Raw genomic sequence first — 15,845 nt, 5'->3', positions numbered from 1 at the left:
CGCGGTTCCTGGGGGCGAAGAAGCTTCGGTCAGTGCTCCCTCACCGGAGGCGACCTCAGATCTCTCCGGTTATGTACTCGTCTCTCAAAAATGCTCGCAGCGCTTGTCATCCTAGCTTCTTTAGAAGGCAATCATGACGCGTCCCGCCAACGAGTAATGGAGCAATGGTGTTCTGTTATCGTGAAGAACAAATCCAGGTAATTTCTCATCGACGCGATCTCATGGTTTTGCCGACTCATGTGAGGACAGAAGGCGATGCTCTACACGAATGCATAGAGGTATGGATGAATTCTGATACCATAAAATTATGTTCGTTATCATCGCGTGTCTTGTTGCATTTTTCATTTCTCCAATTTGCTACATTTGACAGACCCTATAGTGGTTGTTAAAGTACGTATGTTCTGAACTCCGATCAACTTTTTGCAAGGTATTCCCCTTTCCACTTAGAAAATGGCTGCGCTGCGTGCAGCCTCGTTAGAGAAGGACCGGTTATTTCCGGTGAAAACATTAGTCATTGGTGTCTTCCATTTCCTGAATTCGTATTAAAAGGCGGAATTTTGAAGAATTATCATATTTACGACTATGCAGTATAGAATCCTTGTATGAAACCATATGATACAGAGAAACCGAAAAATGATTCATTTGTGCACATCGGTCATTTAACACCGGGCTTTGTAACATCAGGAGAACTGACTGGAGCAACTGGAGGCTCCGCGGCAGAAGATTCATCGAGATGGGTTTGTGCAAAGTCAGTGATGACCTCTGTCCTCTGCCTGTGCATGATCTCCATTTTTTCCTCCTCGGTCCTCTCCACTTTCTCCTTGGTCATCATGCCCACATCCTCAGCCACCTTTGCAACTGCGCTGAGTGCGTTAGAAACCCATGAGGCCCCGGTCAATACATAAGGGTTGCTCATGATAGAAGATCCCGCACTGCTTGCCTTCTGCTCGGCAACAGCAAAGGCAGACTTTGTCTTTTCGGATACCATGAACTTTTGATCCATCTCCCTCACCTTTTCGCTGACAGCAGCTCTTCCAGCACCTAGCTTCTCCATCAGCCCCATCCTTTCGTTAATTGAAACAACTGTGGCAGAGACATTTGACGTCAACTTATGCCTCTCGTCAAACTCCTTCGCCCTGTTGATCGCATCCTTTCCTAAGATGTATCCCTTGGCAAGCATAGCACTGGCCACATCTTCTGCCTTCTTTACAGCAGAACTAGCAGCAGCTGGCTTTTTCTCCTTCAAAGGTGAATGCATTATAGTAAGAAACGCCACTCATTTGAAGCGCGAGCACACACATGACAAGTTTTAGGCACATCAAAATCTTGCCTCGAATTTTATCAAATCTTGCCTCCAAGTTTATGTTCCGCAAGATTAAATGGTTGAAAGATAAATAACACATAAATGGATGCATTCCATGGTATTTACCGGGCTTGATGGGAGCGGAATAGCTTCAGGAGGCAGCTTGTAATCCTTGGCGGTTGTAATGGTGACAGCAAGATCAGCTATGGTGGCTCCCTGAATTAAAAGAAAAACAACACACCTAGTAGTAAAAAAAACGCCTTCTGCATTAGGCTCGGCTAACATCTACGCAAACAAGCAAAGCATCGAAAGGGAACTTACCGACAAAAGAACAGCTGTATCTGCTCCTAGTGCTTCCTTGAAGGTAACGTAGGCAAGCTGTGTATTTTCAGTTTCCCTGCAAGAACACAACACCGAAATCTTCAGAAACACGATGTACTAAATCTGTCGCGTACATAAGTAAACAATGTGTACCGTTGCATTTCAACATGTTGAATATCTCCGGAAAATGATAAGAATTCCTTGATATCCTTGTCAGAAATGGCTTGCGCGATGTTGCTTACTTTAACTGACTTCACCTGCATATGAAAATCAACCGAGTAAATATGTATGCTCAATTAGTCCAAAACAAAATGTAGTGCTACAAATTTTAAGATAAGCGATATTTTACTTTAAACTAATCTAAACTATATGGAGCGGGAATTTGAAATCAGCTGTACAGGAGGAGTACATCTGCTCTAGCCAATATAGCTACAGAAACGTACACAAATGCATACTTCTTTTGGTTACAAAATGAATTTAGCTTATGATAGTATAAAACAAAAAGTTGTGTTTTCTCACATTTGGAGCTATGTTCGTGGAGATTGGTGTGGGAGCTGTCGACTGGGGAGCTGCTTCAATCCCCTCATTTGCAGGTTCCGCCGGAATCTGTACAGAAAGTTCTGAATTAAATAATGTCAGGGGAGAATGGAAATTAATCGTTGGAATTGGAGGCAACAATTATTTCCAAACTCGACAAATATCTTGCTTTCCTGCATTTTCCCAGCAACCAGACAGATTAAAATAACGAGCACATTGCGTCAAACACTGAAAACAAAGAGATGTTCGTTCAATCAAACAACAACAATAACCAAGCCTTATTCTACTAAATGAGGTCACCCGTATGAATCCTAAAAAGCCACTGAATTTGATTTTGCGACAGGTCTTCTGTTAGCTCCAAGTTCGTTCAATCAAAGATATGAAAATCATGAAAAACCAATGGATCTAATCCAACACAAAGAATGAATGCTACGAACAATATTTTCAGGAAAATAAAAAGGAAAAACTCACCGACATTTGGGTATATTTTTGTTCGAGAATCGAGAGGGAATGCACGTTCTTTTTGTTGTAGTATTTTTGTTCCTGTTTTTCTCTTATTTTTATTTTTAGGGTTAATTTCTTTTTTTGTTAATGGTGTTTTGATTTTGCTATCAGCGGGAAGTTCGGGAATCGCGATTGGGGTGTTGATTTTGGGCGGTGAGTAGCCAACTCGTTTTCTGTTGGAGCTCGCTCCAATACGGCGGGCTCCAGCTCTCTTGTATATAAATATTTATTCAATATCGTTTGTATATAAAAAAAGAAGATCTAATATTGGCACATAATATTGAGCCTTCAGCTTTGGGGTATGTTTTTAGCTCGTAATTATCGTGAATAGGAGAAACTTTTGAGCAGGAGTGTTTGATCATATTATCGACAAGGCACATCTTACAAAGACATAAAGATCTCTAGGATACGGTTACACGTGATCTTATTTTAATCTCGTTCAATGCGAGACATCCCTATTTCTCTGAATGTGATTGTTAGTAGCTGACCTTCCAATTCAAAAGTTCTACAATACCAATCTCGGATCGATATGGATTAATGATTATGGAGGCTAGAATCCAAAAGTGCTTTTTTCAACAAAAGCAGGTTTCAAAACAGCTTTTCACTCATGTGATTGATTCTACTTTGATCCCACAAGCCTGGCAATTGCCAAGCAAACAAAACATGATAAAAAGTTGGTGATCCATCATCCATGTGCAACATGCATACAATTACAATACGATCTATGTAGCAACTCTTTCTGTCTGCCACAATCCATAACAAGACATAAACTAAAGACTGTTGCCATAATGCACACGAATCCATCACTATCAATTTCGAAAAGACATTTACTTCTCGAGCGTCAATGTGACAGTCTAAATCAATAACACGACGTTACATGTTTAAAGTTTCTCACACAGCATCAAGTGGCTTTGCCAACGTTCTCGTTTCATCAACATTACACTAATCTTGTTTTGTGAAAGATATATTTGATTTTCATAGCTCTGGTTTTATGGATTTATTAATGCTTAGACATAACCAATAATTTATAAGAGAGAAAAAAAAGGAAGCAAAAATATCATTGAAAATGTTTAGGCATCAGCAGAGAGGAGCTCTGTGAGGAATGCCTTTCCTCTTGTGCAAAAGCCTCCTCGGCTTCAATGCTGAACACACCCAAGCATTCATCTCCTCAGATGACTCCGCTAACGAGATAGAGGACGACTCCATTTCGCTCATATTTGTTTCCGAATTGTAGTAGTTACCTTTTAGCGAAAATTCAGCATATTGGGGTACTGCAACGGTGATGAATTCATGACTTTGGTGGTCTTTCAGCGTCACTGAAACTACCGATGCCTGAAATGTGAAACAGGCAAATGTTTCTTGACCCCTTACATGCAATGGAGTGCGAAATACCAAATTGGAGTCGAAAATTTGGAACCGACAAGCGACAACAATTACCTTGCACGCGATGGAGCAGTAGCGATTTGGCATGTCCTGTAGATATTTCCCACAAGCTTCACAGGAAGCACCGAACTTTGCTTTCGTTGATGGTTTGGCGTCTTTGGATTGAGGACGAGGATTTAGATGCACAGCTTTCTCGCCGTTGATTTTATATGTCTGTAAACATCAAGTTGTCATTGTTTGAGATACAGAGCATTCAATTCAACTGTACAAGTACGAGCTTCGCGACGAACTTAACAAATCAAATCACATATGAATTTTCACCAACAATCATGAAATCCACATACAAGTGCTGAGAGTTGTATAAGACAGAGAGTGGGGAAGCAAACCTGAATTTTAGAGCAGTCAAGATGCTTCTGAATTTCTTGAAGGCGAACGACATCATGATAAACGTATTTGCAGATCTGAAGCTTTGTGTGAAGGCAATGAGATGTCATACAATGCCTGCAGAGGCGGAGGCTGCAGTCTATGCAGAACACATTCTTCTCGTTTTTTCGAAGGTCTTGATGAACACCGCAGGAACCGAAGAATTTGCTAAGTAAAAGGGTGTGAAGCCAATTATCTGTACTGTTTTTTATGCAAACCTTGCAGCCTACCTACAAAACCAACACATCCCCACTTCAAGACACCTTTCAACAAACATGTAGCAATCACAAATTCATCAAAACTTAATTAAAAAAAAATTCAAGACTCAAAAATCATACAATCAAATCCACAACCCACAACCAAAGATCATAGATTTGATCAAAACTTTGAGTGCTTAGCGTCAAACTCAAAAACCATTCAATAAATTTCACAAATTCACAAAACCCGCAACCAAAGGTCATGCCTTTGATCAAAACTTTGATTGCTTAGCCTGCAAACTCAAGAACCATTCAATCAAAATTCACAAATTCTCAAAACCCGCAACCAAAGATCATAACTTTCATCAAAACGATGATTGTTTGTCCTTCAAACTCAAAAACCATCCAATCAAATTTCAAAAATTCACAATACAACCAAAGATCATAACTTTGACTAAGACTTTGATTGTTTATCTTCCAAACTCAAAAACCATTCAATCATATTCGCAAATTGACAAAATCACAACCAAGTAACTTCAAACAATCAATTCGAAAATAACAATGATCATAGCAAAACTCATTGAAAGAACTCAAATTCTTACCATTTCTTCAATTTGTATGGACAGAAATTGTATTTTCTGTAATTGCAGGAGTCGATACTTGAAAAAGTGAGTGAGAAAAACATGAAAAATTTTGCAAAAATTGCAAACAAGTCCACCTCCACAAGGGCTGTGAGCAAGCAATCGAGAGAGGAGAAGTGAATGAGATTGAAGAATTCACAATGTTATAGGAAAGTAGGAATAAATGGAACTCCCTTTATCCAAGCAGGCAGGCAAAGACCTGTGTCCAATTTCCCACTTAATTGCACTCCGCGGGAAGCTAAATGCTGTATATCCGTCGGATCAAACTCAAATGGAATCCGACGGTTGTAGTTTTGAGAAATTATTACTAATTATCTTACTTAATTGTAAATAAAATAATTAGGTCAGTGGGATTTTCCTATGGGGCCATGTTGCGCAAAACCCTACTGAGTGAGATTTTTCTTATCGCTTTACGTCCTTTCCCGCCGAAATAAGCGAGATTTTCGGTGCCGTTTTGTCCCCTTTTATTTTCCATTTGTTTTTATTTTTTTATAATAATTGTTTGAGCTTTTTTATTAATTTTTTTCATGAAGCATCACTTTTGATTTAATTTTATAAGCAAAATATTGCCACATTTTGTTAACCCAATGGAAATTCGTTACAATATATATATATATATATAAATTTTTTTTTTTAAGAAACAAGTCTCAAAAACAACTTTCGATCCGGTAAAAACCCAAACGGAAAGTGCTACGAAATTAAATGCATTTAATTATTATACATTTTTTTCGTGAAAAATAATAAATACGCACTGATTTTAATTTTTCATATATTCATATTTTATTTTGTTCATTGTTTCCGTTTAAATTAGTAAATATATATTCTCTTTTATCGGTTGTTCTAAATAGAGTAAGTCAAAAGAACAAAAATAAAGTCATTGACTTTTGTAGCCTCACTAAACTTTAAAGAGAATTCCTAAATTTACTCCGACATTATACAGAATATTCTTATATATTTTGGTTTTAGATTTTATGATACTATATAAAATATAGGAATACATGAAATTACCTATATGCCCTGCCAGAGTTGTAGTATTTGCCTCAGAAGTGTCTCGTGCTTATTAGGCAACATAAATGTACCAAATAGCTTGGCATGGTTATCCGTCTCCAATAATTTTTCATCTTTATCAGAAAAAAAAGAAAAAGGTTTAGGCGGATAAAGATGAAAATTTATTCGAATTACATCAATCGTCTGATCTTATCTTTATTAATTAATTTCACAGGTTCAAATTTTACTGTTTTTATAATTGAAGCCTCACCTAAATGTAATGTTAAAATATCTTACATTTTGCATACCCCTATTAAGACTGGTGCCCTGCCCTATACGGCATGCACACACAATAATCTTCCCAAAAGTTGAGTAAGGGGCAAGTGTGACGGTAAAACTCGTCCCCTTCTTTGAATTATTAGTCCATATGTCTTCAAAAATAATGATTAGGATTATGATAGGTCAAAAGTTCGATATGCTCCATAAAAGTATGCTTGAAGAGTGCTTCCAAACAGCGGAAATCACTGTTGGTTTCACGATATCATACATTACCCTTTCTATACAGTGCCGTCCCGAAGCAGCAAGTAAACCTTTGTCATGTAACAAAATTGGATGGTAATAACTATGCATAACTAGACTACAGAGGCTACAAGACGTTCAGGCCGAAAAAAGGAAATTACCAAATACGGGTTTCTCTACCTTATGATGTCCTAATCCCCATCTTTGCAGCCCACGGATGGTCTAATGCGCATACTTCCACAGGAACCCCGATCTTCAACTTCTTCGTTGGGGGTTCCTTGCGCGGAATTAACAGAATAATACTGATGTGTGAAAAGCAAAAGACTTCCCTTCTTCACGATCAATCGTAATGAAGATGGTGTTTCCTCCTTTTGCACCTATTGACGTACCAACTGGCGTGTTTCTGGAGGCCCATGCCTATCAACACCTTGAGGCTTGTCAGCATAACATATGTCATCGCGAAAAGGACGAGAGTCCAAAATTGCTTCCACGGAAGGGGACTGTAAGGAAGATGCGCAGCATATACCGGAGTAAGCACTCGGATGACCTACAACAAAGATGACAATACCGTTCAGGATTATCTCATAATTATCGATATTAATAACAGTATTCGCACACAAAATTGAATATTTCATTTTCAACACAGCTCAAATCTCATATCAGAACCCTAATTCTTGTAGCCCATTGTAGGATTCTGTGAGCAATTAGTGAACTTTTCTACGGATAGATTTTTTGCTCTACCATATAAAAGTGGGGATGACTTCAAACCATGAAAATCAACGTCAAGGTACGTAATAACAAGTGGCTTACCACACAAGCTGGTGCCAGAGGAATGAATGTAAGATTTTTCTTTGAAGCCTCTGATTGTATATTTAAAGTCTGATGAATCGAAAACAGAGGGTCAGATTTCAATATAATGATCTAAACATACTAAATATCCCTTAATCCTACACTGGGTGAGAAAAAAAAAAAAAAAAGCACCCACAACTTTTTGAGAAGACAATACCTGCTTGCATAGATCTTCAAGAAACTCCGAGTATGCAATGGGCTTAATGTTATTGAACTTAGCAATGAACGAATGCTTTATGATATCGATAATCATCTCACAGACGTATACTAAGAGAGCATTCTGCGGTAAGCAAATGTAAAAACAGCAATCAAAATGTTTGCTGTGCAAGAAATCTTTTTCTTTTATAAAGAACAGTTTCTCGTCAAAATGTCTAGGTCAACTTACAGAAAGAAAACTTTCGAACCAGGGTCCTTCAGCCTCAAGAATGTTTTGAGCTAAAACAAACAAGAGGAATGCTGAAATGTGGAATCTCTCTACTGAATCTGGTTGCAAGAAACCAAAAATAAAATAAAATTTCAGATCAAATGAAAAGATTAAACCCGAGAAAAACTAGATAGCAAATATGACATTAAGATTTAAGCCTACATCTTTTCTCTGTAATCATCACACAATATCGCCAACAGACCTATTTGTTTTTATGCAACAAACCATAAGCAGACGAGGTAAAAGCTTCCAAGGTTTTGTTAAGTCTATGCCCACAATATGATCTATATTTTGGTAGTTGAGCACAAATATGGACACACTGTAGCAAATGTTAAGCAGCCTTACTATATACTAAGAGTGTATTAGAAGGAATGCATCAGAAAACAGCAATGTCATTCATACGGACTGTAAAATAACAGGAAGATAACTCACCAAAGTATACCAGACTATGAATGTTGTCCTTGCTAAATCGCTTAAACACACTGCTTTTTATCTCGGCAAAATTATTGGACACCAGCAAAGCCAACAAGGCATTATTGTGAGCAACTATGCAGGTTGACAAAGTAATTGCCTGAGCTAATAAGATAAATGCATGAATAAGTACGTATAGTTAAAGAACTCTGTATATTATGCAGGAAAGTGGGGTAAAAAAAATCTATGAATAAAATGATCTTTCCAAAGGATATTTGAGGCAGCCACAGCTAAAGCTTGGTCGCAAATGAATCTCCAAATCCAGAATCTCATGTTTTCTGGTGGACAACTTGCAAGTCCATCTGCTGAGTTAAATAGAGTTTGCAATACATCTGGGTTAAAACTTTGGCATAGTTTATCAAATATCTGCAAAGTACAAAGAAAGCAACTCTTAGACTGCTGCCAACAACTATGCTTCTAAGATATAGTACAGTGACATTTTGTTTCGCCTCAGCCTTTTTGCCTTTTAAAAAGATGAACAACATAATGTTCTGAAGAGGAAATTGAAAAGAAATACAGCAAGTGTCAAAACTTAAATCATATGATCAATAACTTAATTACCTCCAACACGTTGTAAACCACATATAATTTGATTGTTCCTTGACCACGGATCATGTGATATATTAAGCTGATATCTAAGGGAAGCAAACAAATAAATAATACAATCAGTATACTGCATAGTACATCCAGCTATTGCTCTAATCAATGGAACTGGCCATCAGGTTATAATAATATCCACAAACTGGTTGCTATAAGTCATTACAACGTGAAAGAATAGCTCCATTATCCTTTTACTCACCTGTTTGCTGCAAGAGAGTGACTCCACAAGCCATTATAGTAAAACACCCAAAATCAGACAGCTCTGCTGCAGATGGCCTCTTAAACTGCCTGCCCCAGGTATGGTTAGGTCACGTTTAAATATCTTGACATTCGTTACGGTTTAACAAAATTTAACACAAAAACAAAAACAGCATGAAAACAGAAATTTCACTACAGTGGTACAAACTTCAAAGCACCCGAATGACTAAGCCGATATAAATGAAAGAATTCAAAGAACCCAACTTTGCGAAATTATGAGACAAACCCAGAAGGGGAAAAGTGAACCTTGAGTGTATAGTCCTCCAAACAGTCATCAAAATTCTTGTTGGCATGATCGTCAACAGTGACAGAAACGAATCAAAGCACACAAAGAAGCCAACATCTATAAGCTGCAGCAAAAATGGTCACAGTTAAGACAGAGTTGTACAACATTTTCTCAGGGAACAATGAATAATAGCTACTGCTAAAAGATTACCAGTTCACATCGCCATGGCAATCGAAATATCGTGTCGTAAACTATCTCTCGCTCCTTCTCATTGCCAAGGGTGGTTGTGCTCCGCAACGAATTGCCAATCGACATCTCTTCCATGAAGTACTGCACTGGCGACTTGTCCACTGAAAATACACCTGAGAGAAGAAGCCAAAATAAATATCAAAATTTGAAGTATTTGTACACAGAAATTGCACGAGGGAAAAGCAAAAGGACACACAATTTGGATCTTCGGACATGAGCCGCTTCCAATCCAATGACTCGGCGGTCTGCAATTTCGGGATCACTTTCCCATTGGGCTCGCTCCTTTGCTTACTCGCCGAACCCCCCTCCGCCGCACTCTCCTCCTTGGCCTCGCCTTCAATATGAGACGACGCCGTTTCCGTCTCTTCCACGACTCCTCCGGCGCTCCCAATGACAGTCCTCTGCCTCAACTCGGCGGCCCCGCGCAAATTCTGAAACTCGGGATCGACGACCTCCGTCGTGATGGGCAGGAGCATGGTCTGGGCTCTGTAATTGAATTCCAATCCGCTGCCGCGAATATAGCAGGTTTCTACGTTTGTGGTTTCAGAATTGACATCGAAGGAGTCAGAAACGACGCCGTAGGTGGCGGTGGGGCTTTCGGGTATGGAAGCGTGAGCGGTGGCGGGTGTCTTCTTCTTCTTCTTGCGTTTTCTCCGCGCGGACTTGGCGTTGGTGGATTGATCGGATTGGAGGGGATCAGAGTTGGATCGGTAGAAGATTGCTTCGTCATGTTCGCCGTCGAGGGAGCTGTTTCTTCTCAGAATCTCGAACGACAGATTTCGACCGTTGGATCTCAACGCCATGAGACGAGACCTTCAGAGAGCTTTTAATTTAGAACTGGGAGAAGAGGAGATTCATAAATTTAGAACTGGGTTTTTTGTGCGAGTTTTAACGAAAAGTTTTCGATACTGTTTATTTTAACGAAAAATTATATTTTTATATTAAAATGTTAATTTTAGTACTATTCATTTTACTCAACCCCTTACTTTTCTTAGTATAGATAATATCGCATTATTAAGAAAGAATAAAATCATAAGATAGGGTGTGACATCGTTAATAAAAAAGGCTAATGGTATAGCATTTTTATCAAATTTGAGGATTAAAGTAACTAATATGTAACAATGTGAGTCACAGACGTTATCGGATCTTGGACTCTTTAATTTCTCGATTTCCAAAGGCCCAATCTATTGTGGGTTTGGGAACAAAATCATAGCGGGCCCATTGAGTAAATGCAATAATTTACAAGGAAAATAAATTATTAAATACAACTTAAAATAAAATACAAAAAAGGAGCCAACGAGGGGCCGCCGGCAACAACGACATTATTCAACTCCAGAGACTAGTCGTCGCTGAGGAAAAATATGGTGGGCTTTTTGGGCTCCGTGATATCCACCGTCCCCTCCAACATCTTCGCCACCTTCCCCATCGACGGCCGCATCTCCGGCCGATCCTGCAAGCACCACATCGCCGTCTGCACCATCCGATTCACCGCATCGAAATGCACCCTGCTATCGTACGAGTTCTTGATCCGACGGTCCAGAATATCCTCCACGTTCATCTCCTTAAACACCTTATCGAACGCCCATCTCGGAAAGTACCAGTCGTCGCTCTCGATCATCGACCCTTGGATCTCGGTGTTGCGGACCCCACTCACCAGTTCCAACAGTACCATCCCGAAGCTGTACACGTCAGCCTTGGGCGTGATCTGGTCCGCCTTGATCCACTCCGGCGCCATGTACCCGCGGGTCCCGTGCATCCGAGATATCGTCACCATGTCCTCCTTTTTCTTCAGCTTCGCCAGCCCGAAATCCGATATCTTGGGGCAGAAATCGTCGCCCAAGAGAATGTTCTCCGGCTTGATGTCGCAGTGCAAAACCCACTCCAAGCACTCCTCGTGGAGGTACGCGATCGATCTCGCCACACCCAAAGCAATTCGGTATCGGATCCCCCAATCGAGTATCGGTTTCCGCTCGTCATCGATCAGAACACCCGTTTCCTCCACCGAGTCTGACGGCGTAACCCGACCCGGTTGGAAGAGGTACTTGTCGAGGGATCCATTTGGGACGTACTCATAGACTAAGATCCGTTGACCCTTTTCCGCGCAAAAGCCCCAAAGTCTGACCAAGTTGAGGTGGTGCATCCGGGCAATAATCGTTACCTCCGCCCAGAACTCGGCGTCACCGCCGGCGACATGCTTCAAACACTTAACCGCCACCACGCGCTGATCGGTTAATACGCCTTTGTAAACGTCTCCAAACCCGCCTTTGCCGATGAGGTTCGAGAAGTCTTTGGTGGCGGCTTTAAGTTCAGCGTACGAGAACCGCTTTGGGCCCCCGGCGGGGAGGAACTCGAGACCCAGAGTCCGAGCCATGTCTCTGTACTTGATGTACTTCTTTATAAATGCCCAGAAGAAAAGCACGCCGGAAATCAGCTCCGCCGCGAAAAGGGTGCATATAATCACAATGTTCCTTGTCGTCGCGTTCGAATCCTCCGGCGGAAGCGGGAGGCTTATCTGAACGGGACAGGTCGTCTCCAGCAGCTCCGTCATCCCTGTAAAATTCGACCTGTCAGTCTCCGATTTGTCGACCCGGAGAAACATAGCGGTTTCGGATCCGGGCGACCAGTACCCGTATAACAATCTCTCAAGCTGGAGCACGCAGTAGCCTTTGCCGTCGTATTTGAACATGAATCCGAGGCAATTGTTTCTCACCAGGCATCTCGATTCGCAGACGCTGAAATTGGTGGCGGGCCAATTGGTCTGGTTCGACCCGCCCGTGAAATTCACGTAATCAAGCCGCTCAAATCTGGTGTTCCCCAAATTCGTGAGCTTAATTTTCCTTTCGCACCCTCCGTCTTTGATTCCGCCGGCGGATTCTCTAAATCCCGGCGGGCACACGCAGTAAGAGGAGCTCGAACCGTCGCTGACGCAGATGGCGTTCGGCCCGCACGTGCCGTGGACTTGGCATAATTCGTACCCGGCTTGCCAGACGATGTTCCATTGCCGCAGACTGGGGTCGAAGCTGTAAATTCTGAAATTCCCGTCGTCGTCGATCGTCAGTCTTCGAGATCGATTCAGGCCGAAATCGGAGGCGATAAACGAGGCGCCGTTTGCCTGCTGCACTTTGCCTTCGGAGTCCAGAGACTGGAAAGCGTTGGTGAGACTCTGGTAGACGTCAGTGTTGTTGAAGACTAAACTACTCGCGTTGACGACGCTGAACTTGCCGTTTTTGGAAAGAAGGGTGAAATTAGCTCCGGTCATGCTCTGGTTCGGCAACACGGTGTCAGTGGGGAAGGCGAAGCTCTCCCATTTGCCGTAAATTAAGTTTCCGTCGTTGCGGAGGAGGAGTCTGGTGGTGTTTGGGTTCAAAGAAGAAGGTCCTGGCCACAAGTTGCCACCGCCAGCGGCGGCGGAAGAGTTAGTGAGACGGAGGACGCCGGCTGCCGTGATGACGAGGGTTGCGGAGGGGGATAATGGGGATTTTGGGTTGGCGGTCCAGACGACAGAGTTGGGGGCGGAGATGTTGTGGTACCAGACTGAGAAGTTGAAGAGGTTGGGGGAATTGGGTAGGCTTAGGAAACCGGCGGCGAAGAGGGAGTTTGGGGAGAGGAGGGTCTTGTTCTGCTGGGATGGAGTCCATGGGGAGTCTTTGGAGGAGAAGGAGTTGAGTTGTTGGGCGGAGGAGGGTGGCAGGTTTGAGAGGATGAAGGCGAGGAGGATGGAGAGGAGGAAGGTGGACATGGTTGTGGTGAGTTTGATTGGATGTTGAGTTTGATTGGTGGTGTATTAATGGCGGCTAATTGGCCATGGCGGGTTTGACTGGCATTTTTGCGTTGACGGAAGTCTGTTGACTTGGAAATCTGGAAGAGCTAGCGATCCCTCCACTGATTCATGATTTCATTTGTTAATTTGGTCAATACATTATGAAATCATAGACTTAATGGCAATTTTAATTAATTGGCAAATACAATTTTAAACTATGCAATTTTTCGGAGACGAGACAAATTTAGATACAGTCAAGTCAGTTAATGTTATGTATTTTCTCGTCAGTATTTTAAGTTTGACTCCCCCTTAACGTGCAATATTTGCTAGAATGCCGAAAATAAATAGACTTAAACTTCAATATAAGTAAACAAATTATTTTAATCAACTTGCTTAATTCATATTTTTAGCTTAATTAGAAATTGGAAAGCGATGCAGCAGCAAAACAAACGGAAAGCAGCCAACAGATTCATACTTAATTGGATAGAATTTGAAAAAGTCGTATAAAATCCAAAAATGGAAAATGATTCACAAGCCATCCAAGAGGAAGGCTTAGGCCTGCTGGTCCCTTATTACACGTTATTCGGCATACCATCAACATTCAACTCAATATTCTGTAAACAATAATTTGACAGAGAAACAAATTAAAAAATCAAATTCCACTCAAAACCCATATAATATTTTAATAAAAGCAAAGCATAAGCAATCAGGCAAAAGATCAGATATTCAAAGTCATCAAAATAAAGAATCAAACGACGTTAACCGACCTATTCCATGGTGTTTTTATGGTTCCAATTATGCAAAAAATCATAATCATTATTCTGCGAATGGATGGTGACATTGATTAATCAAGGGTTTTTTTATTGGTTCCAATTTAACAATATTTCAAAAGCAAATCAAACAACAAAACAATGCATTTTATACAGTTTTTATGGGGTTTTTTTTTTATATTTTATATAAAAATTTGGTTGTAATATGTATATATAAATATAAATTGGGGGCCTCTTCAAAGTGAGAGCGATAAGGGAACGGCTACTTCAACTACCATTAGACTGTCTCTAATCCTAGGCTAGAAGTGAGTTAAAAAGTTAAATTTTAGATTCCGCATTAGGCTAAAAGTTAAATTTTAGCTCTCTCCCCCTCAAAATCCAATCCAACCCAACCTAAAACTTGGACCTAAAAACTAAAAGCTAAAAGAAACCCAAATTCCGCCCAGCTTTTAGCCCAAGATTGGGCGTGGACCCCACCAGTGTGCTTGAAAAGTGGGCTGTGAACCCACATGCCGATCCCTCACTTGCCCAACGCACGGCACGCGCCAGAGACAATCACAAAGGGACCCCACCCACTTGGGCTTGTCTCCCGCATGTTAGCCCAGTCGGATAGCCTAACGGCTATATTTGTGATCCAACGGCCAAATTTAAATAAGCCATTGATTAATCCAACGGCCTAGATTCAAACTTTTTTTTTAGTTTTATATTTATATAAAATTTAACGGCTAAGATTGAATATAATCAAATCTAACGATAAAAAAATGATTCAACAGTTAATTTGTGTTTATACATTTGTATCATGATTTTCATATGCTTCCATAGTGTTTCATGAGTTTCATGTATCGATTTAGTGATTTTTCAATAATTATCAGAATTTAGATATTTTGGGTTAAAATGTTCATAAAATTAATTTAGAATAGTCTACATAATTTTATTTTTTTAAAGTCAGAATGATTTGAGCAAAAAAAATATTTTTGGGCTAAAAATATTAAGTTTTAGGCCTAGGGTTGGAGATGGTCTTAGGGTCGACCTTGCTCCCTTCCTTTCTCTTCTCATTTAGGTCACCATAGCCATCACCTCCAACATTCTACTTTAGGTCCGAGATAAATTGACGAGGACGAACAGCAAGAGAGAAGAGTCTGCCTCTCTTCTCTCATAGTTTGAGGTGCATGGATTTTAGATCCAAAATTGACGAGAGGTATCTGGCCCGAGTTTTAGAAAGTAGGGGAAATGGCCAGCGAAATCGTTGGCACTAGGGATAGGCAACGGTTATGGCGGGCAGGTAACCGCGGTTATTTATTCATAACTGTTTATGTTCATACTCGCATAACCGTTTACCCGTTAGATAATTGCATAAACGGTTATACCCATACCCATAACTGTTTATAAACGGTTAACCATACTTATAACCGTGTACCCATTT

The 15,845-nt window shown here is 40.7% G+C and overlaps 4 protein-coding genes across 4 annotated transcripts; all 4 read right to left on the bottom strand.

Moving 5' to 3' along the window:
• Positions 1 to 555: 555 nt before the first annotated feature.
• LOC126606436 (binding partner of ACD11 1-like) lies at positions 556 to 3,347 on the bottom strand. The gene is made up of 6 exons (XM_050273831.1): positions 2,633 to 3,347; positions 2,144 to 2,230; positions 1,778 to 1,881; positions 1,625 to 1,700; positions 1,430 to 1,519; positions 556 to 1,240 (listed from the first exon to the last, which is right to left on the bottom strand). The coding sequence occupies exons 1-6, from the start codon at positions 2,636 to 2,638 to the stop codon at positions 656 to 658; spliced, it is 948 nt and encodes a 315-aa protein (XP_050129788.1). The 5' UTR covers positions 2,639 to 3,347; the 3' UTR covers positions 556 to 655.
• A 131-nt stretch (positions 3,348 to 3,478) lies between these two features.
• On the bottom strand, positions 3,479 to 5,500 carry LOC126606437 (protein RGF1 INDUCIBLE TRANSCRIPTION FACTOR 1-like). The gene is made up of 4 exons (XM_050273832.1): positions 5,271 to 5,500; positions 4,435 to 4,701; positions 4,103 to 4,261; positions 3,479 to 3,997 (listed from the first exon to the last, which is right to left on the bottom strand). The coding sequence occupies exons 1-4, from the start codon at positions 5,271 to 5,273 to the stop codon at positions 3,743 to 3,745; spliced, it is 684 nt and encodes a 227-aa protein (XP_050129789.1). The 5' UTR covers positions 5,274 to 5,500; the 3' UTR covers positions 3,479 to 3,742.
• A 1,228-nt stretch (positions 5,501 to 6,728) lies between these two features.
• Positions 6,729 to 10,780, bottom strand: LOC126608867 (protein POLLEN DEFECTIVE IN GUIDANCE 1-like). Its single transcript, XM_050276882.1, has 11 exons — positions 10,089 to 10,780; positions 9,854 to 10,005; positions 9,664 to 9,767; positions 9,359 to 9,447; positions 9,121 to 9,194; positions 8,775 to 8,925; positions 8,521 to 8,688; positions 8,050 to 8,147; positions 7,822 to 7,944; positions 7,626 to 7,694; positions 6,729 to 7,362 (listed from the first exon to the last, which is right to left on the bottom strand). Exons 1-11 carry the CDS (start codon positions 10,693 to 10,695, stop codon positions 7,156 to 7,158), a joined length of 1,842 nt encoding a protein of 613 aa, XP_050132839.1. The 5' UTR covers positions 10,696 to 10,780; the 3' UTR covers positions 6,729 to 7,155.
• Positions 10,781 to 11,029: 249 nt separating this feature from the next.
• On the bottom strand, positions 11,030 to 13,862 carry LOC126608467 (G-type lectin S-receptor-like serine/threonine-protein kinase At1g34300). The gene has a single exon (XM_050276354.1). It carries the CDS (start codon positions 13,629 to 13,631, stop codon positions 11,232 to 11,234), a length of 2,400 nt encoding a protein of 799 aa, XP_050132311.1. The 5' UTR covers positions 13,632 to 13,862; the 3' UTR covers positions 11,030 to 11,231.
• Between the last annotated feature and the right edge of the window lie 1,983 nt (positions 13,863 to 15,845).

The sequence above is a fragment of the Malus sylvestris genome, chromosome 16, assembly GCF_916048215.2.
Source record: "Malus sylvestris chromosome 16, drMalSylv7.2, whole genome shotgun sequence".
Taxonomy (NCBI): domain Eukaryota; kingdom Viridiplantae; phylum Streptophyta; class Magnoliopsida; order Rosales; family Rosaceae; genus Malus; species Malus sylvestris.
The sequence above is the reverse complement of the archived record's forward strand: the minus strand, read 5'-3'. Positions and strand labels throughout refer to the sequence as shown.

Excerpts from the sequence above, each read along its gene's own strand:
- LOC126606436 (XM_050273831.1), bottom strand. Across the intron at positions 1,520-1,624 it reads ATACAGCTGTTCTTTTGTCG|GGAGCCACCATAGCTGATCT; the intron begins GTAAGTTCCCTT and ends CTTTTAATTCAG. Across the intron at positions 1,241-1,429 it reads TTCCGCTCCCATCAAGCCCG|GAGAAAAAGCCAGCTGCTGC; the intron begins GTAAATACCATG and ends TCACCTTTGAAG.
- LOC126606437 (XM_050273832.1), bottom strand. Across the intron at positions 4,262-4,434 it reads TTGACTGCTCTAAAATTCAG|ACATATAAAATCAACGGCGA; the intron begins GTTTGCTTCCCC and ends TGATGTTTACAG. Across the intron at positions 3,998-4,102 it reads ACTGCTCCATCGCGTGCAAG|GCATCGGTAGTTTCAGTGAC; the intron begins GTAATTGTTGTC and ends TTCACATTTCAG.
- LOC126608867 (XM_050276882.1), bottom strand. The coding sequence starts at position 10,695 with ATGGCGTTGAGATCCAACGGTCGAAATCTGTCGTTCGAGATTCTGAGA. Across the intron at positions 8,689-8,774 it reads TTTAGCTGTGGCTGCCTCAA|TTATTCATGCATTTATCTTA; the intron begins ATATCCTTTGGA and ends AACTATACGTAC. Across the intron at positions 7,945-8,049 it reads GGTTCGAAAGTTTTCTTTCT|AATGCTCTCTTAGTATACGT; the intron begins GTAAGTTGACCT and ends TGCTTACCGCAG.
- LOC126608467 (XM_050276354.1), bottom strand. The coding sequence starts at position 13,631 with ATGTCCACCTTCCTCCTCTCCATCCTCCTCGCCTTCATCCTCTCAAAC.